This window comes from Anas acuta, chromosome 7 (assembly GCF_963932015.1).
Source record: "Anas acuta chromosome 7, bAnaAcu1.1, whole genome shotgun sequence".
NCBI classification, from domain to species: domain Eukaryota; kingdom Metazoa; phylum Chordata; class Aves; order Anseriformes; family Anatidae; genus Anas; species Anas acuta.
The window spans coordinates 24,974,211-25,000,588 of record NC_088985.1 but is presented as its reverse complement, the minus strand read 5'-3'; the positions used below and the strand labels follow the sequence as shown (position 1 = coordinate 25,000,588).

At 47.2% G+C, this 26,378-nt stretch overlaps 1 protein-coding gene across 3 annotated transcripts in view; it reads right to left on the bottom strand.

Annotated features, from left to right (window-relative positions):
* The window catches only part of SUFU (SUFU negative regulator of hedgehog signaling), an 82,514-nt gene extending 56,317 nt beyond the window's left edge, over positions 1–26,197 (bottom strand). The window contains exons 1-3 of one of the 3 annotated variants that reach the window (XM_068688333.1): positions 25,879–26,197; positions 23,545–23,679; positions 6,257–6,393 (exon numbers count right to left, since the gene is read on the bottom strand). In XM_068688333.1, the coding sequence (XP_068544434.1) occupies positions 6,257–6,393; positions 23,545–23,679; positions 25,879–26,066 (460 nt within the window). In that variant the 5' untranslated portion in view covers positions 26,067–26,197. The remainder of the gene's footprint in view (positions 1–6,256; positions 6,394–23,544; positions 23,680–25,878) is intronic. The other 2 variants (XM_068688331.1, XM_068688332.1) reach the window with 2 other exon arrangements.
* Between the last annotated feature and the right edge of the window lie 181 nt (positions 26,198–26,378).

Below are 26,378 nucleotides of genomic sequence, written 5' to 3'. Positions count from 1 at the left end.
AATAATATATATTGCTAATTTGGTGCTGTGTTGACACAGTGCTATCAACACGTATCACTCATCGTGTACCTGCTGGAATCAGTTCTGTCCAATGCACTTTTCCAAGGTGTAAGACGTTTTGCTAGGGAATAATTAAGTCAAGGTTATCCAAGATCTGAAAATTGTCTCTGCTGCATATAAGCAACTTTCTCCTGAAGCAATCACCTGAAAGCCACACTAAAGCACCACCCAAAAACTGCATCTCCCATGCTCACTTTCTTTGCTTGTAGTTTCTGTTGCTACTGCTCTGCAGTCTCCAAAACATAAGCAACTTCCTACTACTGACTTGTCAAAGGTTAAATCTTCGCATTTGACTTTTAAATTGGCTGAGACTCCAGAACTTCGATTTAAATCTTTTAGTGCATTAGTAATCAGGAAACTAAGAAAAAAGGTATAGTATGTGTTTAGGGAACAAGAAGATCACATATGAAAGACTCGAAGAGGACATCTAATTGTTAAGACACTGATTATGAAGGGGACTCAACAGGTTCCCCCCTCTGCCCCCATCAAAACGAAGAATCAACTCTTCCTGACAAATACACGTGAAGAATAGTTCAACCTACTCTCAAAGGCATGGAGCAACGTGGAATTGACAATTACGTCAGTGCTTCACTGCACTTGTTATTAGAAAGTTTTACCTAACGACAAACTCTAGGCTTACCTTACAGAAATTTAAGTAATAATGGGCCTCTCAATTTACTTTATCCCCTGCAGCAACCTTTTGCTTATTTGAAGACTGTTCTCACATCTTCCCTTCATCTTCTCCTCCCTAGACTAAACAAACCTAATTCTTTCGATCATTCCTCCACAGGTCATATTTTCGGGACCTTTGGGTCATTCTTACTGCTCTCCTCCAGAATTTTTCCAACTGACTTGAAGTCCTTTGCCCAAAACCAGACAAAAAACTTCTCTCTTTCCCCTCAAGTTATAGCCAGCAGTGTAGGACTGCACCACATACAACACGTAGAACAGTTCCATATATATATACACATGTACACACACCCCAGAACAATTCTGCTTCCCTCTCAGAGCTAAGAGTGTTAGTTTAGGTTTAGCTATTGGTGAAACCAACTCCGAATCTTTTTCTTCTCCTTTCAGGACTGCTGCCTCTGCCTGTCTTTCTCCAGCCAGTGACTGTGCATTGATTACTCCTGAATAAGCACAGGAACTTGCTCTTCTTGCACCTTACTGACCCTTCCTGCACACACAGGCATTCCAGACCATCTCCGCAACTTGCAAAAGGCTGTTCTGAACTCCAGCCCTGTGTGCCATAGTGCTTGCTGAGCCTGCAAGTTTTGTCAGGATACTCTGCATTTCGTCATCCCAGTCAATCCCAAATTGCATCAGCCCTAGGACAGATTTCAGAGGAATCTCAGTTCTACCCATCTTCTGTGGCTGATGACAACACATTGACAACTATTCAAGTCGAGATACCCAATCAGTATTGCAGCCCTTTCTTCAGTTTTTATCAAGATCACATTTCCTCAGCTCGCTCACATACCTGTTATATTAGACAATGTCCAAAGTCTCACTAGCTTCAAGATAACTAACAGTCACTGCTTCCTATAGTGCCTATTACTTGGTCATAGAATTAAACTAGTTTGTTCTGCTTTACTCTTGATAAATCCATGCTGGAACTTCCATTATTCCCTGGACGCCTTCTAGATGGTTTGCTGGTTTACTAATAGTTGCTTAGGTGCCAAACATCGACTGATTTTAAACCTTGTGCCTTTTTTTAAAATAAAAAAAGGACAATGTGAAGGACAGCATTTACCATTTTCCAGCCTCCTGGGGAGCTGTGTCCCCTGTAACTGCAGAGGCTCAGACTGCACACACTGATGTATTCTGGGGTAAATGTTATCAAGCTCAGCCAAACTGCAATCCTTGAACAAATTCATGGAGGGCTATCTCAGTATTTTTGAAGTTTGCTGGTTTCACTAGCTAGTTCCCTACTACAGGCATCTGTTGTGGAGAATACAACCATAATATATGTTATATTGTTATCGCAAGGCACTATGCATGAAAAGTTTTTCTGACAATTTCTCCAGGTCTGTACCTTACCACTGGAGGTTTCTCTTTCAGGCCAAGCAACACGGAAGCAGCAAGAACGATGCATTTATTTCCACCTACATCAATATACTGCCCTCATGAAGAAAATCAGGTAGGCCCCTGAAAACAACCTAACTTCACTGTAGAGAGAGAAAAAAAGCAGTTTTTAATGTCAGGAAATCACGACCCACAGCCACTCTGTACTAACCAAGCAGAGTAATACTGCCATACGTAAAGAGTTAATCGTAACAAGTCCTGAATAAACTTTCCATAGGAAGAGCATTTCTTCCTCTGTTTGAATTCAAGTGTACATTTGTTCTACCACCAGATATTCCCAGTATACTCATGAACCATGACAAGTTAAGGTCACTGAATTGTGCAGTTTCATTTTCAAGGTTAGGGGGGTTGGTGTTCTGTTTTTTTTTTTTTTTTTTTTTTTTTTTCCTCCAAACTAAAAATAACAGAGTTGGAATTTGTGGTCATGGTCAAACAGTGATAAAATTAAGAACAGATAAAGCCACAAATACAGCTTTTTAAGGCTTGTAAACCCAGTTTTCTTGAAGGAGGGGAAATAGTGCCATTTAATCAAAAGCACAAAGCATCAAGTGTTTGTTACAGTGAACAGGGATGCCAAGGCTCAAAGAGGTCTGAAATTCAATGTGGAAGACAGCTTTTCTAAACTACAGCCACAGCGCAGGAGAGACGGAAACAACCGAACAACGTCCATTTGCCTAAAAGCGTTTGTTACAAAAATACATCACCTGCAACAAGACGTGTTTTGAAATTCCAATACACAGAAATAACATTTAGGGCCGCGGTAGCTGCTGGATGACTCTTCAACTCAATCACCACCCTCTGAAAATGCTCAGGCTCAGCAGGAGCACAACTACATCTCACTCTCCCAGCAGCTCCAACTGGACCCAGCAAAGCACATCTATGATAACCACGAAGTTGGCTTGTTGCTCAAGAGATAAGAATTTAGCTCTTAGCATAGCTTTCAAAGTAAACAATCCTTTGACATGCCAAAGTGCCTGGAGCCTACCCAGAAAGTTTCTGCCAGTTTTATTTTTTTTTCCCCTTGCTTCTTGTTTGGAGTGGATTAAGAAGCATTACTCAAGTTGTCTTGGTTCATCAGATGTTTTTAAAGCTATTTTGAAGAATCAGAGAGACACCACAGATTTTTAAACAACTGAGCAAGGCAACAATAAGGTATTGTTGCATCTGACAAATGCTCCAAATTGCACAGTCAGAAGAACTTGAGCAAAAAGGAACCTTTCAGCACATAAAACAATGCCGGAGGTGCCACACCCTGCCCAACGCCGAATGGATTTCGGAAGGAACATGAATAGTCTGCTGCATCCCAGGTCTTGCTTTTAAATTCATCATCTTGCCAGGATTAACCTGACATCTATGACTAGCTAGAAGATTTAAGCCTAAGTGAGAAAGTCCTTATTCAAAAGAGGAAAACAGTGAACAAATTTGTACTAAAATAAAACTAGAGCCTGATCACTTGCCTCAACAACATACAATTTCCCTTTACACAGGGGAAGGAATAGCTGGTAATGCTTGGCGAGAGCACACAGCTGCTTGCTGAAGGGCATGAAGCTGTAGGAAAAAAGTCAGAGAAGAGTTGGATTAAGGGACCTCTGGAGGCCTCTCACCAAGCCTCGTCTTGAAGTGGAGGTATCGTAGAACTTCCCACGCTATGACACAGAGCTGGAGCCTCATCGTTATATTATCTAGGGCTTGACCCCTCAATCTTCTAACTACCCCTCCATCAACTCCTTTTAGATCGCCTTTCACCTTCTCCACATAGACAACACAACCCTTCTCCCTCCACCTCTCCTCCTAGTTCACGTGCTCTTTTTGCCCCTCGATTGCCTTGGGCCTACTGGACCTTCTCTGGTTTCTCAGCCCCTAAAGCTGTGAGGCCCAAAGCCAGACACAGCTTTTTAAGTGAGCCTTTCCCAGTGCCAAGTAGAAGAGGCAATAACTTCCCTCAATCTGCTGGTCATGCTCTTCTTAATGTAACCCAGTATGTGGTTTGCCTGTTGTATGCTCTTGGCTCATGTTCAATTTCATATTCAAAGAAGTCAATTTATGATTCATCCACTGGATTTTTTAATAATGTAAATTGAGAACTAAACACCCAGAGGCTAGAATCCATTAAAGCATATTTGAGCAGTGCCTTTAAAGAGTCATGGTAGATAGAAAGTCAAAAACCAGCACGGATAAGCAGTAGATAATACTGAAGGCCCTCAGAAGTTCACATCAGAGACTGATATGCATGGGCACAACTGCTCTTTCCAGTCTAAAAACAGTTTGTTTGCTTTGAGGTCAGACAGACGAGACTGCATTACTGCAGGAAACTTGAGAAATCTTCCAGCAGAACAATCCTTTAGTTAGCAAAACTCTTCTAAGGAGCTCATTGATGCTTGCACGCCATCAATGGCTCGGTAATATTACGAAACAAAAAGTGCCAGGAAGACCCATTCGTGGGCTGCTGTATGAGCAAGGGCAGTCTCTGCCCTCGGTACCAGCTGAGTCTGAGAATTCTGTCCTAAATTTTGTCCTACTAAATCCCATTTCACTCCGCACTCATCCCCTCACTCATGGAAAGGGTCAGACAAGCAACTGCTGCAGTAGAAGTTGCTTAACATGCAAGGCACTGAAATTACTGTTGCAAAGAGACTACAGCAGACTGGAAAACGTGAAAGGCTACAAAAAGGGTCTTCAATGTAACATAATTTAACAGATAACATGTTGTATGTTATACCTAAGTGGGAGACATTAGAACCAGATGCTTTTCTGCATATCCTGCAATAGATAGAAATATGTGAGTATGAATTCACCACTGCATAGTTAGTACTAAAGAGTTGCTGAACTGTACAATTCAAGCAGGATGGGAACCTCACACAGTTACAAAAGCTATGAAAGTCATGTGGATTCAGATGCTTAAGAGTAGCAAAGAATCAAGATAGAAAGATTATAGTTGAACCCAAATGTGGATGGCAACTGGGGCAGATAGCTGCACAGCAAAGGTGACAAAAGCATTTTTGTAATTTCAAACTGCAACCAGATACACTTCCAATATGAAGACAAGCAGTGATCTATGCTGACATTGGTCTCTGTCAGTCAATACTTTGGAAAAATACTCTGAGTTACCACTGCCTCAATGATTTGTGACAAATTACCAGAGCAATCCTATTTTCACATGGACCTTTCCCTTTTGACAGTCAGCCAAGCTGACTGAAAACCAGCAGTAGAATCAGAAGTTACTGAGCAATTTATTAACTAGCAGAGCAAGTACCAAATGTTACAAATTCAGTAATCATTGATTTGGAAGGTACTTCACCTGTAGAGGATCCCAAGCTAGTTTAAAAAAAAAAAAGTTCTTCAATTACTTTCATTCAGATCTTGTGATGGTAGAGGGTGCTTTTCAAATATGCAATGCACTCAGTCACTCCACAGATCTTCACGTGCTCACAACACAAGCTAATATTCAATCTACCAGTACAATGAAATCCAGGAAGAGTAATGCAAAAAAAAGTTGGATGGTTCTCAACTTTCTGGTAAGTCTCCACAAGCACTGATGATTCCCAACTGTCAATTCTTTAGCCCTCCCAGCCTTGGCATCTCTTACAACTTATGTCTTTTTCATCTGTTTGTTTACACACACTGCTGCTGCTGAATTACACAGAGGACTGGAAGAGATTTACTTGCAAGGGAACTGCAACCGTTTTGGATGTTACAGCCCTTCTGCTGAGAAGCGAGGCCTTATCAGACGCGTGCTCCTCAGCCATTTCAGGAGAAGCAAACGAGATTCTTACATCTCATCACCTCCTCTCACCCAGAGAGAGCTGAAACCAATGTGAGAAAGCAACAAATAGGCACTGGCAGGCTTCCGATAGTTACTGACCGTTCTGTACCTCCAGCTTCTCCATACTCCTGATTTGGAGTTATGTAAACAGCAGCTGGGGTTTGTCCCCAGCAAGCGGGGTTGATGGATGATATCCACTTTTTTGGTCAAATGTTCTCACTCAGAGATTCTTAAGATCTCTGAGATCTTAAGATTTGATTGAGCACCTATGACCCAAGTGCAGCACCATGTAAGAGATGTGGAATGAAAGCAGCAAAAAACGAGGTAATGCATCTAACCCTGCAGTACCTGACTGGAAGACGTATCTGGCTAAGCCTTGCATTAACTCCGCTGGCCAGGTAGGTGGTGCCGACTCTCCCGTTTCCCTCTTTAGTCGAAATGTCAACTCAAAGCCGAAACCACTTGGTCCATCTGTTCCCGTAAACCTGGAGGGAATGAAAAAAGAAAAGTCACAACGTGCTTCTTGCAAAGAGAAAAGGCTTCAGCGTCAGCGCTACAGAGAAAAGCAGAGAGTTCTCACGGAAAAGATAAGTTCAGAAATTCCTTGCTTTGGTCTACACCAGCTCAAATGGCATAACATCGTTAGGTTAACTGATGTAATACAATTTCAAAGATAGCCATCATAGTACAGTTCTCAGTCAGAATAATGCAGTCTTGGAATTACAACTTCTTCTGGAGCACCACTGTGATTTTCAGCAGCCTGAGTTTGTTTTTAAAATAAACCTGAAAATTCTGCTGCCCTGATTATATTCGCTTAAATGGAAACACCAAAGAAAGTACCCAACAGGAAATGTTATTCAACCCTCGTGGACTCAAATTTCTACACGTTCAGAAGTGGAATATAACCTTAAGTACTGTGTAGTAGGCTTCTGAGCTGAAACACTCACTTGTTTTGATGTATGGCACAGAGTTTCTGTGCTGTTAATGGACAACAGGGAAGGAATCGAGAGGATGCAGGCAGAAATTTAATCACCTTTCACACAACACAGTAATTCTTATTTTGCACCAATATATATGGTGGGACAAAAAAAAAAGTATGTATGTACAAAGTAAGGCTTTGTATGTAACGTACACAATGTATGAATGTACAAAGCACAGCTTTGAATTTATGAGGCTGTCCTCATACACACAGGGGAAGAACACTGAGTATGACAACTACAGCTCATGAATCGGGATGTTTGACCATTTCCCCAGTTTGACAGAGATAAGTGTTATTTTATTTGGTTTGGTCTAATAAGGTCTACGTAGGAGAATAAAGTCATATTAGAAGCATCACAGATATTACAAGGAGAAGCAAATAAAGGGTGCCCCATAATACTCCAACAAAACTAGTCCATAGGAATCCTGCATTTTACACATCCCCATACAGGGAAGTTCCTGTTCCAAGTCCACAGCAGCTAAAAAACTGTCACATTTAATCCCTGAAAAACCTCATGAACAAATATGTAGGCTCACAAACTCAAAAGCAAGTTGGGGACACCAGTTTCCTTTCCACCACTGCCATCACATCCCTCACTCATTTGTTGTAGCTGTTGCAAGAAGGGAAAAACGTAAGAAAAAAAAAGGATTTATACTGAGCCTAAAGACACTTAGATTGTGGTTTATGAAAGTTTCCATGATTCTGCAAACGCAAATCTCCTCCTCCAGCCATTGGCAAATTCTCTGGAGAAACTTTGTGCATGTTTTGGATGCTGGTACCCTGCTGACACACGTGAAAGATATAATGCACAAAGTGTTAACGTTGAGCTTCTACTAAAAAGAGCCAAACGGAGCTGTCAGAAAAGTGATGAGAGCACTTTCCATTTGCAAAACACAGATCGCTAGCAGTGCCGTGACCAGTTCCAAGTGCTGGGTGGACTGTTCCAACAGTAAGGAGCTTGTTTGAAGCAGACATGCTTTTCAGCAACCCTGACTAACGTAAAGAGCTAAAATTGATCAAATTTAAGCATCAGGGCAACTCCTTCAAGATTCAACGCAACTTTTATTTGAGGATTCCTCAAGGAAAGTTTCTGATGGACTTGCAGATAACATAAGGAAAAAAGTTAAGAATTGAGCCCAAGGACAAAACCAAACTACAAACAGCTCTGACCGAAAACAAGAGGTCAGGTAGTGAAAATCAGACATCTGCAATAGAAAGGTGAGCAAACAATAGAGGAAATAAGAAAATATTTATTTAAAAATAACCACACAGCCAGTGATTGCGGAGTGAGTTTGGATGTGCAGTGGAACCTGTATTCTGCGATCGTGCATGCAGGTCGACCAAAAGGATTGGGACAGGATGGTGGTAGCCTCATCAATTCAATCAAAGCTGCACTTTGGACATTCAGCACCCCTGTGGTGTTTTACTAGTTTCACATATCAGTTAGCGAAGGAAAAACAGAAGTATTTCTTAGAGGGAGAAACAAAAAATGCTTCAAACTGGGTAGTTTTCAAGGACTGATTCCAGGAAAAAGCATTCACCAGAAACTGAGACGCATTACGAACGGGTCAACTTCAGAAAGGATCAAAGTTAACAAGAAGCCTTCAAGCTGAGCTTACACAGTTACAATTTTTGGAAAATAAGATGGCTCCCTATTGAATTTCCTCCTTTCAAGGCAGGTCCTGAAGCAACACTTATTTTTAACATGCATCAAGCTAGAGTTTGGGTTGTGGGTTTTATTTATTATTTTTTTTTAAACTGAACCTCACAGACCTCCGTGCTTCAGAGGATAAACAGGAATAACTGTTTAACAGAAGACCACACGTGCTTGCTGTTGCTCCGTAAGCAGGTTACCGAGTAACAGAAGTGTTCAGGTGGGTTTCCAACAAATTTAAAGCAAGATGCGAAGTTAAGAGAACAACGCTGGCCTGCAACATGCCAGTGGTTGCAAAGAGGAAAAAAGCTGACAGGCAATGCAACTCACCTTATTTTTTGTATGGTAATAAAGGAGCTACTCAGAGAATTGCTAGAAAATATATAGAGTAAAAGGTACGTACAGGAGCAGGAAGTTATTTCCCTTTTAAGATGCTAAAAAAAAAATCTCAAGAGTATCAAAAGATGCATAACCATCAAAAAACCACTCAAAAATACAATAGCGTGCAATGCTTCTAATGCTCAGCTTTTTAAGGCAGCAGTGAATTGTCAGAAAAATCCTATTTTGTAAGAGGTTTGTATTTAAAGATTATATTTAAAATGTCTTAGAATAATTAATGGACACAGATTGCTGAAAAGACTGTTTTGTGGGAGTAAAACTTTCAATACATGCAATTCACCTGTACTGTACAGCTGTTCAAAGGTTTCGGTTGATAAAGTCTTTGATCTGAGCTCACTTAATTTTAGATTGGTTGGTTGTTTTTGAAGAAATTGTGCCACGTGACTTTAAAAGCTTGATGGACTACCAAAACTTTTGTTTAATTCAGATAGATCTCCCATAGAAAGAAAGAATTATTAATCTTCAGAATGCAATTAGGATAGTCATTTTCGGTTAACATTTTTGCCAAAGCTTTTGCTTTTATTCTTCCAAGAAAGTCTTGTGTTTGAAAACAAGTCAAAATAGTTTCAACAGCTGCCATAAAATTTCTCTCAATGAACAACCGCCCATAAATCCTTCAATCCCAGGATCCAGCTACACGATGTATGAAGTGAATTTTATTCTCAACCACTGACTCCCAGGTTGCTTTTCCTAACAGGCGCTCATTTCAATCAGCAAGTAGCCAGGAATAAATCCTGAAATCCCTAGAAGTTGAGACAAGACTATGGCAGGAATTCAGAATCGTGGATTTTCTACCAGCCTCAGGTCTCAGTTTGTCCTGTAAGGAGCTCAAGACAGCTAGACATATCAACTGCTCCTTCACATAGGAGTGGAGGACCAAGGAAATGGCTGTGATCCCACACAGAGGTTTTCATTTTGGCTCAACAAGACAAAAAATGCACCTATCCCAGGGAAGCAGCCACCCACAATTGGGGAATTAATCATGAGTGACTTCTCAAAAATGAGCTAACAACCCAACCATTGGAGCATCCTCAAGCTGGCCTCCATCAACCAACAAGCTAAAAAAAAAAATGTTCTGAAAGGTGCAGACTTGAAAAAGCCTCGTATCCACAGAAAATGGTGTAGGGAACAGCGAGGACAGCCCAAAAAGTGATTCTACCTCCTCCTACCTGATGGGCGGCGTGGTGACTTTGAACATACAATCCTGCAAATCAAGCACTCTCCAGAAGTTCTGGTACAGCACACATGAGGAAGCTGTGGGGAGCTGTGTTCAGGGCTCTTCCTACTCATTGCTGAAGCTCCGTGCTGCCTGCACCCATACAAGCTCACTGCAAAGCACCTTTGCTGCTCGTGGGGTGGCCTGACCCTGGCTCCTGTGTAAACTGTCAAAGTAATACCTTTATTACATGCTTTTTGTTCCACAGAGGCAAGATTTCAGCTCTTTGGTGCTGGTTTCTTTGTTTGCATGGTTTTTCCTTTTTTATTTTATTTTTAAGTTATTGTTCAACCCAGTTACAAGAGTCCAGGAGTGCCTCAGCTCTACAGGAAGACAACAGTGCCAACCCAACCAACGTGCTGACAGCACGTGTGCGAGAAGGAGCCCTCAAAACGCACGTTTTGTATCCATGCATAGCCCCAGGTACATAAACTGAAAATTGCAACACAGCATTAAGTTTCTGTACTAACAGATCCGAATACTTCACATAGTTTGGGCTATGCCCGATTTCTGCTGAACTCTGCACTTTTGATTGAACGGTTTTTCTTTGAACACCCCCAAAACACTACAGAAAAAAAAAAATCCTCATTTTGCCTAAACACTCGAGATACTAACTACAAAGAGGCAGCACGGATGGTGTTGTGCCTGCCAATTCTTTGCCCCCTCCAACAAGAGAGGGCACCACCTCTGCAGCCAACCCCATTCTGAAGCAGCCGGGTAAGTTTTCACAAAAACAAACATCGATGGAGAAATTCTTGGCTTGCTGCATGCCCACTGGCACACATCAGATAGTTTTATATTATGGCTACAGCACTAATGGCAGGCTCTGGTATCTGCCAAGTCAAATCCACCCCTATATTTAATATCAAAACCTTATTTTGTCGCATGAACAAAAACAAACCATTTGAAAGCCAAGGTCATATATTACACACCGTTCTTCGGTTTAAAACTCTTTATCTGCTAGCAAATCAGCTCAGCAGAACAGACCACATTGCAGCGCTGCACACGGGCTGAAGACGTCTGGCTTGTTCCTTTAATGAGGTAAGAGTTTCACTGATCATGATATTTAGTTCCAGCAAAAGAATCCAAAGAAATAAGAGGCCCCTTTATTTACAGAGCCGTGCAGGCAGCCTCCTCGAGCCCCCCACCACCCTGTGCGCTGCCAGCCCTCTCCTGAAGCCACACACAGAGAGCTGAAAGGCTGCTCCCCTCTGCAGCGGAGTACCAAGGGCGTTTTTCACATCAAATAACCCAGCTTAAGAGGATCAAAAGCCAAACTAGCCTTTTGCTTTAAAAGCAGCTCTAAAAACCAGAGGCTTTTCAGTTTAAATCAAAGCAATTTGCCAAAGCATTTTCTTTCCCACTTTTGCAAGGAAGAAGAAAAGATTTGCTTTGTTGCCGTGCAAAATGGCAGCATTTCTGAATGTCTGCTGTTAAAAGCTCCGCAGCACCGGACAAGGAGCAGAGTGTACTGGGTGTTTATTTTTTGAGAGTTGAAGAGTATGTGTATATAAATATATTAGATGTACCAGTCCCCGAAAATGGGAGTTTACGTAGGGAAATGCTGGCCCTTCATTCACTACATTTATTTCAGCCAGGGAACAACAAGAACGCTCTTTCAGGGTACTGGAGGATAGTTAGGAGTGCGTTTTCAGGAGTTACAGCTCCACTACCAGCAACCACAGTGAGATGAAGTGGGTTTCTTCTGGAAGCAAAGCGAGGGCAGGCTCGCAGGGCACCACGCTGACTTACCCCAGCTCCAGCTTTCAGCTGCGTCCCTGCTACTTTTGTGAAATTGCTTCTGCTGCCTTTTGCATCGACTCCTTAATTGCATTTCTTCGTGTCTTCCACAAAGACAAAGCTTCCTGCTCTGCTGTTTGCGAGCCGCTCTGATGTTGTTTTGAAGGCTGCAGAAATAAGCATCGCTGCATTTCCAGCTCTGGCAGCAGCAGGAGCTGCTGTTATTTCCATCATAAGGCAGTCTTAATTCTGCCTCAAAGAAAGAAGCGCCAGTAATTGTTAATCCATAGCTTCCAGCAGCAGTACCGGGACACCTGATTAGTTCAAGAAGTCAATTAAAGCCGAGCTGACAGACAAGGCCTCAACTCTGCTTGGTGAGACCAAAGTCCTGCAAGGCCGAGGTTTTGCTCCGGTTTGAGGACTGCACAGCTATTAACCATCCCAGGGGGCTATCAGCTAGCAAGGATACTGCTATTAGCAACAGGGAGGGCTGCTGTAACAAGAAGCATCAGCGCACTGTCTGACCTGACAGACTTCACCAGTCCTCCCTGAGAAAAATCAAGATGTGCACCATTCCCTCTCCCTGCTCCCATCTGGTTGCAAACAAGTCACACAAAGGGTGGTCTCCTGGCTAAAAACCAAGGCAAAGCCCTGAGCAGGCTGGCAGGGCCGTCTGAGTTCAACACCTCCCCGTCTTCATCTCCAGGGCAGGATGTTGGGCAAGAGCTGATGTGCCCCGAAAAAAGTTTACTCCGAGCCAGCCTTCTGCCTTCAGACTCCAGGCGCCTCACACAATGTCCTACCCCCACGAGCAAATCGTTGGCAGATTCCAGAAGTTAATGGGAAAAATAAAATTAAAGTGACCCTACCTCGTACGTCCAGCATCTTGCCCAACAGGAAATGGTTGTTTTTAGTGCAGCTGTCAAACAACGCAGAAGGCTCGTTTGAGAGCCCCGACGGCACGCTGAGGCGCTCCACTCAAGAAATTTCGTATGAAAGTGCAGCAGCCCCCCTACACCAAAGGTTTAAAAGCTCTCCAGAAAAGTTGTTTCAGCTAAAACGCACCTGCTTAGTCGCGTAATCTCCTGGATTGTCTCTCGGCCTTGAGAAAAGCATCAATTTTGAGGAAAAACGTAAAACCATCTGAGAGAGCAGGGAGCGGTTATCTGGCCGTCAGATGGTTATCTCTTCAGAGTGCTCGGCAGGAAATTCCATGAGCTCTCACTGCCCCGAACCCGCACACACAAAGTCTTACTGGACTCACTTCTACCCTGGTTTATTTAAAAAAAATGCTTCACAAACAAGCAGGGAAAATGACGGATGCAAACAGAACACATGCCCAAAGATTTCTGAGGTAAAATCGGGGTGACGGTGACACGCAGCCTACGGCTAGGCCCGAAGCTGTTGCTGAGAGCTCGCTCTTTCAGCATGTCGCATCAAATGTGTTTGCCATCAAGCAAATGGAAAACCTTTCTAGAAACAGCAACAGAAATTGTTTTGAGAGAATTAGTCCAACATCTAAATCCAAACAGATGCAGAGGCGCTCCCTCCGCAGCTCGGTGGAGGCAGGTTTCTCAGCTCGCTGAAACGCTCATGTAGGATCCCCTCAGAAAAATCCAATTCAGACAGACCAGAGCGAAATTTGTCAATTTGTGCTACTGGCCAGTATGAAAACAGAGCTCTGCCTCACTGACCTCCCATTCAGTAATGATACTATGGAGAAGAAGGGAAAGAAAATACTTCAGTCGAAGTTTCACTCACACATCCACAACACTGATTCCACACATTTTACCATTCAACTTATTCAAACCTCAGCTGGTAACAATCTTGTCCCTGAAGGCTGAAGATTTTTTTTTTTTTAAACCAGTTTCTGCAAACCGTGAATACTGATACACCAGAATTCCAGATTTTTCCTCTAACCCTCCAGACCACAGCGTCAAGTCCACACTACACCTAACCCTGCAGCCAGACTGCCTCACGTGGCAGTGGCACTTGCATCACACGATAAGAGGACAGTTTTCCAGTGGCTTTAGATACCTACAGCACAGAAATTGTGTGTACCTTGCCGAACTGACAGACAGGCCTGTTTGGAGACCCCTCAATCATAATCATTCAGGCATGAGAGAAGCACCAGGAGCACAAATGACATTAAAATGGAGTGCGGACAGCGCCAGGCCCTTCTGAGAATCGCAGCAAAATAACAAAAGTCAATGGAAATTTGTATTGTATACATCAGGAAGTTGCTTGGTTTTCCTTCTCCCCTCCTACCATAGCTGTCAGACCCAGGCACAGGATCCAGAGAGGCTGGGGAAGCCGCCCTCTGATCTGGCATTAACTGGAGACTACCAGAGGTTTCTTCCAACCCAAGCGACCCTACAGAGCATTATGGCCAAGAGCACAGGTATGGACTTTTACTGCCGGTGCCCACAGCCAAGCTGACAGGACTCGCAGCTGATAATTCACAAACACACAAGTTAAACTCACTCTGAGAGAAGTGGTTCCTGTGCTCGGCTCCTGCCCACCCACGTGTGAACCAGCTCCAGAACCACGCTGCCTCCAGCCCTGCGTGTCAAAGTAAACCACCAGCAGCTTTCAGGGCACTTTAATGGGCTAAATTGCCAAATTAAGGCAATTTAGGGGTTGCTGCTTTGAGGTTCAGCTGTCCGTGCCATTAAAGTAGTGGAAGTAGTATCTGGAAGAAGGATAGGATCCTGCTTAGCTGCTGGGGGTTAATCCCTTCGAGCTCGAGAGGCTTGGAAGCTTTATCCTCCCGTTCTGCAGAGTGCCAGAGCGTTTTATGTTGTACGTGTATGAATGTGTGCTTGGAGATTAAGGGCAAACGGCCCTGTCTGTGCCAAAGTTATCTGCTTCATTACTGACACTACATCAAGAAGCTGCAGAATAAATACCCTCATGGTTGTAAAACAGCATCCGGGTGATCTAGGTTTGAGTCCCCTGCCTACTGCCAACATCCTGCCATCCTCGACGAGTTACTCAGGAATTTGATGCTCAGATGGAAAGCAACGCTGCTTCCCCACTTCAGATGGTAATGTGACACACATCATATAGCAAATGCCTGTATATTCCGGCTGTAAAGGTCACAGTAAAGCTGGGAAATTAACTCCACATTCTGCACAGCATGGACAAATGCCGAAAGTGGGAAATGAGTAAGGCACCAAAATATGAAACAGGAGGCTGCACGGAATACGTCACCCTTTACCCCAGCAAAAAAAGACGTCCGCATGAGGGCAGTTTTCGTTTTATTGCACAAAGATGTAGCTGCACCAGTTGGCGACGGTTTGATCTCCTGCTACGGTCATGATCAAATTGACAAGACCAAATCGTTTCATCCTTACATTTCCCAAAACACATATTCAAAAAAAATAAAAATAAAGTCTATATGAAATCAAGCAACTAGAGGCCTGGCCATGCTTTTTAGCTCGAGGGCTCCCTGTGGAGCCACCCAGGCCTCCCACCTCCCAGCCAGAAGAGCTTCACAATAAATAAATAAAAAAAAAAAAAGCTTCAAACATCTCAAACTTCACCTAAGGGCTCGGCTGCAACCCTGCCAGCCAAAAGGACGTAAGCAAAGGGCCAGCGTGGCTGGAAGGGCAGCGTTGCTGTGCTTGGTGAGCAGCTGGGGAAAGGGCACCGACTTTCCTCGCGCTGTCTGCTGGCTCCTTCCTAGCTCCTACTGCGGAAAGTTCTGCAGCTGCTGGGAGGAATCCATTCGCATAACAAAAGCAGCTTTCAAAAGCAGGATGGGAGAGTGGAAAGAATAAGAGAAAAACCCAAAGTTAGAAGCTCCGCTGACAGCTACAGCTAGTTGTTTGCAGCATTGCCTAAAAGTTTGGGGCTCTAACAGGTTATGTGGAACATGAACATGGTTTATAATGGTGTCTCCCGTTACCTTCCTGCTGGCTAAAGAGCATAGGTAAGAAGAAAAAGGCAGGAAAGAAGTTCAGCAGACCCTTTACCACATTTTTAGGACACTGGCACAATTAAGTTCTCAGCTGCATGATAAATCAGCTCAAGGCACAATAGGTATTCAGGAGCTGTGAGGAGCCTGAGCTCCAGATTTCAACCCGAGTTTGGACACCTGTGTGTCCTGCTGGATCTGGGATGCAATCCCTGAGCTTTCACTTCATTAGCTGCAGAAATCAAGACAATGCCTCTCTACTTGCCAAGCTGTTATCTAGTGTTTTTTCATTGCAAAGGGTGCATTCAAAAACACACTGATGAGCACCGCAAGAAGTCTTCACGCACTCAACAGGTAGGGAAAGACCCTTGGGGGCTGAGCTGTAATTTCAGGGAAAATAAAACTCCCGTTCACTCTGAGAAATAACCTACTCGGTAAAAGGGTTCAGCATATAACTCCTCACAGCCATTGTTACCGAAAATCCCCCATCCATCTTCGAACATCGACTTCTCTGCTTTTCTGCTCAGTGCTACTCTTCTGGGTAAAAAGGAATTCAAGGCCCAGAGACGCATTATTTCTGCGTAATAAGGTTATACATATGGATTCAACTTAGCTAGGAAATGTCAACTTAAGGCTTGTCTTCATGAGGAAATTTACTGTAACTAGTCTACCAGTATAATTATATTGCTGTACTTCTACTGGTAAAATTCCCCTGTTGAGCCTTATTCATAACAACAGCAGCCTTTATGGTTTATTTTTGTCGACCATGCCAAAAAAGGCCCCCAGAAAGCTCCAGAAAGGCCACAACAATCCCCAGGGGAGGCGGGGGAAGGAGCTGCACCGGTAGAAAGAATAACAGTATAGAATTTGCCGCGTGGTTCTCCGGGCTAATGAGCCATGGGCTACAAAAAAAATAAATAAAAAATAAATACTATAAGAAACGTGGGTTGTACATCAGGTATCTTTGCAGGCTGGGTACGTGCCAGGTTTATGCCACGTTTCAGCCCTTGGTACAGCTCTCCAGGGTGGATGCTGCTTTCCATCAGCCCCTGTGTGCATCCCTTCCCCGTGTGCATCCTCCTCCCCCGCTGCTGCATCCCTTTCCCCGTTCCCCTATGGGTGATGCCTCGCTGCCCCACGAGCACCCCGTGCCCTGACCCTCCGAAACACAGGGGTGGCAAAGCCCAGCCCCTCTGGTTTACAGTTTGCATCTTCGATAGCTGAAAAGCAAACAGCTCCCCTTGCAAAAAGGGATTTTAAAACAATCGCCCTTCGCTTGGGCAGTGCAAGAATGCCGAGCTAGACAAAACAATGAGCCATCTGTGCACCCTTCCCTCCCTCCTTCCCTTGTTTCTACCCTCTGGGCTTAAATCAGAGCTCCCCAAGAATGGCCGAGTCCCTCTTCACCTCCTCCCACCCTGGTTACATCCTGCAAAAAACACTTTTCTGGGCTTTTTTTCCCCTCTCCTTTTTTGTTCTCAAGAGCCCCAGCAGAATCTCTCTTTAAACCTCAGGCCTCTTTGTCAGGTGGCATCCCAGCTACCCGAATCAGCTTTGTCAACTGATCACAAATGCCTCCCCCAAGCCATCCATCCCTTGTTTACCACCCCTTGGAGGCAGCGTGGCACCCGGAGCCCTCGCCACCCCTTTGTCCAGGGGAGGGAATACCATGTGAATGGGAGACCACCAAAGATTTACAGCCCTCCTTTGTTCGCCTGGTGTCACTGCCTACTGGGCCTCGATTCAAAATTGAGGTGACAGTAGAAAGGCAGACGAGTTTAGTAATCACCGTGGGGTTTGCAGCTTGGGGGAGAGGGGGGGGGAATGCTGATAGCTCAAATTTTAAAATAAATCTGCTAATTGGCAACCACCGTCCCACCACGATGCACACACACTACCCTAGCACCGCACCAGCTAGCAAGGCACGCTCCCAGCATTGAGGAGGAAAAGGGATTAGGTCCGAGTAACAGCATTCAGATGCATCTCTTTAAACGTTAATTTTGCTAGTGTCGTTATTCCAGCAAGCAAAAGGATAAAAAAAAAAAAAAGTCAGCTTTCCTTTGATCTCACAGCTGGAGCGGCCACACAGACGAAGAAATGCTTTTACCTTCGTGTCCCACCAAGACAAAAACCAACCCTATCTTTTAATTACTGCTTTTTAGAACATCCTAAGCCGATCTTTATCAAACTGAGCAATCTCGCAGAGGAAGACCCAGGTTTGATCTCCCATCGCTCCTCCTCCCGGCAGGCTGAACCCGCTGGGAAAGCGGAGCGCGCGAGCTCGCCCTGCGCCAGCCCAGCCAGATGACAGCAAGGGAGCCCTGGCTGGGGCCAACTCCCCCCCAAACGCCGAGCTCGCAGATGCATTTCTGCTGACAGAACAGAAATCGCCTGCTTTGAACGCCGTGCCCCAGCCCTGCGTGGCAGCAGAGGCTCCTCTTACCAGGATGCACGCGCAGATGCGCTACCGAGCAGGAAGCCGGCCTTGCTTTCGGGAACGCTCAGCTGTAAACCTACATCCAATCTCTTCCTTTTTTATTGAAAACAGGCCTTTCTTGTAAACTCAACCACTTTACAGCAAACATTAAACGAATTTCCTTCAATGCTTCACAAAAAAATAATTCCAAACCTAGCACAGCTCAGGCGTGCTCTGGTCCCCCGAGCTCCGCAGGCACACGGAGCAGCCCTCTCCGTAGGTGGCCTCCATCCTCCACGTCATTAACGGTGCTAACTACCTCCAGCAAATGATATTTGGAAGCCAAGTGCACTCTCTGCATGGGAGGAGGGGAAAAAAAAGGTTTCCCCGTGGTGCCCATAGCTTCAAGGGAGGTCTGTCCCCAGCAGAGGAACGCAAGCCCTGCCCCAGCCATCGGGGGACACCACCAACAGGGTGTGGAAGTGGGCACGATGCTTGGTTGAGATGGTTTCTGCTGGGGAAACGTGGAATTGAATGTTACATCACACTTGTGGGTCTTTAAAACATCCCCATTTTTGAACCCGTTGCTCAAATTCAAAGCTCTGCAAAGGACGAGGGTCCCCAGACCAAGCAGGCAGAAGAGATGGACCCACAAGTGCTTCCAGCAGGCATCGTGGAAGCACAACTGCATCTCTAGACACCAGAGAACACATGTGGGAGAGAGCTGCCACAACATTTCCTCTCCCCTCTGCCTCAGAAAGAAGGCTGATCAGAAAAATAAGCACCACATTTGGGTCAGCCTCTGCTGGATGAACAGAACGAGTAAGAAAAGGAGGGTTGAGCACTCATCTTGAACTCTTCCCTCCTCCAGACTTAGCTCTGGCACCTCCTTCCTAAATTCAGGCTTACCGATGTCCGTGCCCATGTAATTCCCTCTAGCAGGGGCTCTATTCTCCAGCAACAGTTCCCAGAAGGCCCTCAACTTGAAGATCTGTCCCCAAACTCAACCTCGCTTCCCTATCCACACCCCGAAGTGGTACCAAGGAGTCGGTGTCACCTGGCTTCAGAGCTAGCAGCCGAGTGCGGCAAGGTGAGGATGAGGAGGGGCTGGCACCTCTCTGATGGTATTTCAAAGTGTCCTGAGGGTCTCCTGCATCAAGCATGCTTCAATCCCACGCTGGCAAGAAACTGGACACCACAAAAGATGGAAGAAAACTTCGGGGTTTTAGTAATTTTCCTGGAATTTCATGCTCGGCTCCCAGACTGGTTCGATCTTTCATTTCTCCACTTGCATCCTGTTTTCTATCAGCGCTGTTTCAGAATCTCCTCTGAAATATTGATCCGTAACAACCACCGCCATCCACCTCTAATTTACTGTCTCCTCAGAGGCTCTTTGTTTTACTGCATTTTGGTGAAGACAAAGGAGGGCAGAGTCGTCCCCGGCTTTTAGAAAGAGCTCCCTGTCACCTTGGAGTTCGGTGTAGTATTTCAGCGCTGCTTCAGGCTTGTGGCTTAGAAAGCACTTAGGGACCCATTAAATACCAAAATTTAAGGCTAAAGGCTGGCAAGCGGAGGGCAGCAAGCTTTTAAATTTATGAAAGGCTGCAGAACTAAGAGGCCACTAAAGTGACAGCTGTCAGCACCACTCCATCCTACATTCATGCGGGCTCAAAAGAGAAGCCAGCGTGCACTCGAAAGAAAGAGAGCGCTCGTTCCAACTTTCAGCCTATTTTCTAAATACTCTTTTCAGCCTCCTTTCAGCCTTGGAAAAAGCCTTCCAGAAAACATCCACCCCTCCGCAAGCCTCGCGTTTGTTACCTGATCCAGTTTGGCGCTCCTTTTTTTCTTCCTCCCGGCTCTAACAAGCATCCTTGCCCTTTTACAAGCCCGGGTCATTCAGAGGAGCTACACAAGGCAGTGGAGCACAAGCTGGACGGGGAGATGGTGAAGGGCTCACGCTTACCCTCACCTTTCACGGGGAGGCACCACCCACGGAGCCACCCCGTTATCCCGGTGCTGCACTCAGCCCCCTGGCAGGCTGCCACGAAAAAGAAGAGAGGAAAAAAACCAAGCCCTCGTCGACGTGAAGTTTGTGTAGGTTGGGAAACCCAATTATTGGCATTTACATAAAAGGCTAAACATCAAAACGCGGTTGGTGTGTTTCTTCTTGGGATGTGGGCAGGCCCTGCGTACAAACCTTATCTCGTAACCCAGCTGTAATTGAAGTTTTGCTTCCTGCTGTGGCTCTGAGTGACAGCTTAGCAATTTGAATACACGCAAGGCTCTTCCAGGTTCTCAGGAATCGCATCACAAGCTTCATTTCCCAGGCACTTGTGAACCTAACAAAAAGGGTGAGCGTTTGGGGAGCTACAGGAGCAACTTCTCTGCATGGGGATGTGTCCCCTGCAGGATGGAAGAGGGAGTGGGAACCATCCCATGGCCACACGTTCACACCCTGTGCACTCATTCATTGCTGCAGTGAGTGACTCTTCTCTTTCAGAAAGCAAAAGCAGTCAGAAAAAGAAGCACAAGGCTGTACTCTAACCCTGCTCGCTAAGTTCAAGCACTTACCCATCCGTTTTGATTTTAAAGTAGACAGAAAAAGTTGGAAATGGCAATTAACTTGCTAAAACATCCCAGAAGGTCTTCTGCTGCCACTCGAGTGGTGCAGCACGCTCCACTGGAGGGACTTACTGCCAGGCGAGGGACTTGGCAATCCCCCTGCAAGGCCTGCGGCTCCCTAACGCCGCCCTGACGTCAGGATTTCGGATTTCGAGCACCATCAGCCCCGCACAGCTGTCGTGGTTGCCATTATGCCGTGCAGCACTGAGCGTTTTTAAATGAAAAAGGGTTTCCCCTGTTTGAAATTCTGAGATCTCTTCCCCGTTATTCTGCGTGCACGGAGCTGGTATTGAAGCAGAGCAGGAAACGGTGCTGTTTTAGCTGAAAATAAATCTGTCAACGAGGAGGCACAGGGAGAGCTCCACTTCAGGCTTTTCAGGTTCTTATTAAAAAATATAAATTCAAGTCAACATTTTCATGTTACGCGCTACATCTGGTTGCTATCCCATTATAAATAAAAATATAGGGGCCTTCAGCTCGGCCCTGCATCACTCAAAAAATCATCAAAAAGCCCTTCTCATTTGGTACTGCAGTGTAATTGGTTCAGATTGTCCCCTATCACCAGAAGAGGTCCACGAGAAATAAGCCAGTTGTTACCCAAAGTCAAGTGGGGAGATTGAAACGGTCCTTGGCAGTGATATTTGTCCTCCAAAGGATGAAAGGCAGCGAGGTCAGGGACACGCGACTCTATCGCCGCAACCTCGCTGTCGCGGGCAGGTCCAGCTCTGTGCTCCTTGCAGGAAGAGTCGGAAAACAAACCAAAAGCCACAGACCAGCAGCTGTCTCTGCTGGCCAGTGAGTGGAGCTCAGTGCCACGCCAGCTTTACAGGAAATCTTCCCAGGATTTAAACAGCCCTGTCGTCCCGCTCTCCTGCCAGCTGTCCCACAGGATGCTTTGGGACAGCAGAATTTCCAAGTGCTTTGAGCAGCAGAGACCATAAATAGGGGCTTTCTCACTCCCTCCCGGATAATGAGAGCTTCTTGAGCACACAAAGTGCCAGTCCGGAGCCGTGCAGTCCACGTGGCAGTCGTGTTTTGGGAGCAGGGAACAGAACTGCTGGTGGGGCTGAGCTCCTTCCCTCTGCCCGTTCCCAGTGCTCACCTACCTGCTGATCACTTCATGCTCAGTGTTTGAGAGATCCCGAGGTTTTTGTCCTTACACAATTTGCTTCTTCACTCATACAAGCACATTAAAGCCATTCCTCTCCCTTCGTGTCTTCAGCTGGGACCCCCACGTCCTCCCGCTGCTCTCTCCCAAACCCACCAGGCGTGAGTGTGGTCGAGGAGAACATTCTCACCATGAGAAAGCCTCGGGCTGGCAGGCCACCAAAAAGAAGCAGCCAGCGCAGCACTTACTCCCTCCAAAATTAACTTCCAGCAGAAGGAGGCTGGAAAACACAGGTTGCCTAATCTTGGCAACCCCATTTTTTCAGCGGCAAAGATGAAATCTCGTGATTTGAGAACAAAGGCATCGTGTGAAGGCCTGCGTGTCCATGGCTGGGTCTCTTGTGAAAGCAAGGGAAGGAAACCTTTAAATTTCTTTTCATTTCTTTCGCCTTTTATTTGCCCTACCCTGTCTCTGCCCCAGCACCTCATGAATGGGGTTTGCTGCCAAACGTGTTGGTCAAAATGCCCCAGGCAGGTCTGGGTGACACTGGGTTTCTGTGTAAACTCCACTCTGAAAAGAGACTTCTGAAAACCAGCTCTGTCTCCACAAACAGAAGGAACCGCCTTGAGGACGTGGGTAAGGTTAAAGAAACTGCTCAACTGCCGCTGTTGCAAGAGAAGCACCTGGGTGAAACAAAACCCATAAAGATGCTGGCTGAAACTCAACCAAGACAAACAGAGGAGGAAAAGCTGGGATGAACAAATCAGGGCTTCTGCTGCGCCATTCATCAGGGATATGTAGCCCGCGACGATGAAACAGCACAAGAGTTTCACTGAACAGCAGCAGCAGCAACCTGACCTTTTTTTCTTTTTTTTTTCTGGTTAAAAACAATCTGTGTTCAGAGCCCCAGGACTGTGAAAGCTGGGTGACTGCTGATTTTACCTGCAGTTAAGGAGCAAAGTCGATGAAAGCAAGACAATACCGAGATTAGATCATGCTACTTGCCCCATCTAACACGAACCACCTCCTAAAGCCTGTCCGCACCAACAACCCAAGGTAATCATTACTGCAGAAAGAAAGCCAGCCAACTGTTTTATACTTCTGTTAGGACAGATTCACACTTCACGCAGCAGGCACTTGGGTGGCAGTCCCCTTGCTGACAGTAACGCTGCCGTGCCAGCAACAGGAAAAAATGCCCTGACAGCAGTTTTCCAGAGGAAGGCATTTAACATGCACAGGGAGGAGCCGGGATGGAAGCGTTTGAGCACAGCAGACTATCAAGAGGGAAAAACACGGGACATTCAGCTAAAAAAAGTTTCCCTGGGAGTTAAAAAAAAAAAAACAAACAAAAACCAAAACCACAAATCGCTCAACTTACACCACTAACAAGGACATATATCGCACGCAGAGCTTGAAGAGGGGAACACAGAAATTCTTCTGCATCAAGAATTTCTGTGGCCCACGTCACCCCCCAGAAAAACAGCTGTTCAAATAACACAGACAGCAGCACGGGGTTCTACTTCCACTCCCCCCGATGTGACACAGAACACAACGCAGAGCAAGAGGACGCGGGTGATGCTTACTCGTGCACTCGGTTGTCCCCGTACAAGTCACTCAGGCCGAAGCTGACGTAGTGCCAGTGCTCAGGGACGTTCAGCGCCGGGTTGCCCACGTTTCTGTACATGCTAACGTAGTCCAGAGGATCAGGTCCCCCCAGCCTGCATTAAAAACAAAAAGGTTCTCAGGTAAATCAGGTTATTCAAGGCAAGTGGGAAGTCTCCACAGGTTCTATAAGGGGAGATGGACCTGCCCCAAATCACAGCTAGAGATAAGTTTAGCATGGTCCAGTTACCTCTAAAAAAATGAAGAGGAAGGTTGGGTTAAGTCCAGGAAGCATCGAGCACGGGAAGGCAAAGTGCACGTGTGCAAAAATACTACAGTGTTTTTACCATTACAGCATGAAGCCCTCTGGAAAACCGTATTGAAACTTCTGCAAAGAACACCAGAAAGCTCTCCGAGTAAAGGAGCAGGAGCTGTATCTGCGCTGCAAGCTCCTAACGCGGGCCAGAGGCACGTACCCCACTGAAAAGAGCATCGCTGCTTTTTTCTGACTCACGTGGGAGCACAGGTGCTTTGACAAAAGGACAAACCCTTAAGCATCTCACCCTCTGCCCTACGTGCAAACCCTCGAAGCCCCCACAAGCTCAGGAGCAGCCAGCACCATCCCCGAGCCTGGAGGAACACACACGGGACAGAATTGCTCCTCCAGGGCTGCTGACACAGGCGCTGGCCCAGTTTTGGGGCCAACTCTCGCACATGCTCCCGCCCCCAGCCTCGGTTCGACCTCGCACCGCAATCTCCCTATCAGCGCGGGTTCACGCCAGGAGCTGGCGGCGTCGGAGGAGTTTATTAGGAAGAGCCCAACTTCAAAGCTGCAGGTACAAATGCGTCGCGTTCTCTATTCATGGAGCTCATTCAGGAGCAAGAAGCGCGGCCTCGGGGGGGAAAAATGGGGTTTGCATCTGGGCGGCACCTTCCCCTGGCTGGTGCTCAGGGTGTGCTGAAATCTCTGCCCAAGGAACCCAACGTGGGCAGAGGGGAAACAGCTCCATGGAGAGAAAAGCAATCACAAATTCTCCCAAGCCACACAAATTGCGTTGAAAATATAAAAAAAAGACTGGTTTCATGAAAAATGCCACGCAACCCTGGCCAGGTTTCTCCCCAAACGAGGCTTTCCCTTGATTTATGGGGGCACCAAGCCCAGTGCGTGCTGCGAGGCTGGCACAATCCCATTAATCTCAGACATGCCCGAGCCCCAAACTCTGGGTCAGAAGGCAGAGCCCGAGCCTCCTGGCCAGGAGGAGAAGCTGCAGCCCCAAGGAACTGACCCAGTGAGGGAAATACACTCCCTTCCCCATGCCCTGCCCTCACCAGCCCCATCTCTCGCTGTGGGTCACCCCAAAAACACATCCCCCTGGAGCTGCCTCTATGCCCACACCTCCCTGACACCCAGCACGCTGCCCTGTGGCATCCCCAAACCTTCCTGGGCATCTCCCTGGGCCTCAGCCTGCAGCCCCTGCACCTCTCCCTGCACCCCCAAACCCCTCAAAGCTCTCCCTGCTCCCCCAAACCCCTGCAGCCCCGCTGCTCCCCCATCCCAGCCCCACTTCTTTCCTCAACACCCCTCTCACCCCACAACTCCTCCCACGACCCCACAGTTCCCCCCCAAGCCCCCACAGCTCCCTCCAGCCCCTCTACTCCCCCAATACCCCGATATTCCTCCCCCAGACCCCAATGTCCCTCTCAGACCCCACTACTCCCCCCCAGTCCCGTGTTCCCTAATGTCCCCCCCCAGACCCCAGTATTCCACCCCTAGCTGCACTACTCCCCCCTCAGACCCCAATATGCCCCCCAGAGCCCCAAAATCCCCCCTCAGACACCACTACTCCCCCCTCAGACCCCAATATCCCCCAATTCCCCCCCTCAGACCCCAATGTCCCCCCTCAGACCCCACTACTCCCCCCCCAGACCCCAATATCCCCCCATATCCCCCCCAGACCCCAATATCCCCCAATTCCTCCCCTCAGACCCCAATGTCCCCCTCAGACCCCAATGTTCCCCCATATCCCCCCTCAGACCCCACTACTCCCCCCAAGACCCCAGTATCCCCCCCAGACCCCAGTATCCCCCCCCCTTAGCCCCCACTACTTCCCCCTGAGACCCCATTACACCCCCCCAGACCCCAAATACCCCCTCATATCCCCCCCAGACCCCAATATCCCCCTCAGACCCCACTACTCCCCCCACGACCCCAATATCCCCCTCCCAGCCCCCAATACCCCCCCTTAACCCCCCTACACCCCCCAAACCCCCCAAATCCCCCCCACACCCCCCAACCCCCCCCCCCCAGCACTGACCAGTACTTGAGGATGGCGGTGACCTGCAGCGGGTTGGGCTGCTCGGGGTAGAGGCGGCGGCACTCCCCATAGATCCCGTGCAGCCCCGGCGGGAAGAGCGATGGAAACGAGCCCGAACCCGACCCGGAGCCCGCACCAGAGCCCGGCCCCGCCGCGGGGGCACCCCCAGCAGGCCGCACGCCCTCCATGGCGGCGCCTCAGCTGCTCCGGAGCCGCTCCGGAGTCGCTCCGGTTCCGCTCCGCTTCCCCCGGCCCGGCCCGGCCCAAGCGGCGCTGCGCGGCGCGGCGCTGAGGGAGGAGGGGGGGGAAGGGGGCGGGCCCCGCGGTTGCCATGGAGACGGTGATTGACAGGTGGGAGCAGCCAATGGCAGCGCGAGGCGCTGAGGGGAGGCCCCGCCTCGCCCCGCCCCCTCCTCGCCGCCCTCACGGCTCCGGGGCCGCGCGCTGAGAGCGCGACCCCTGGTGGGGGGGGGGAGATAGGGGGGCTGTGGGGGGAGCTG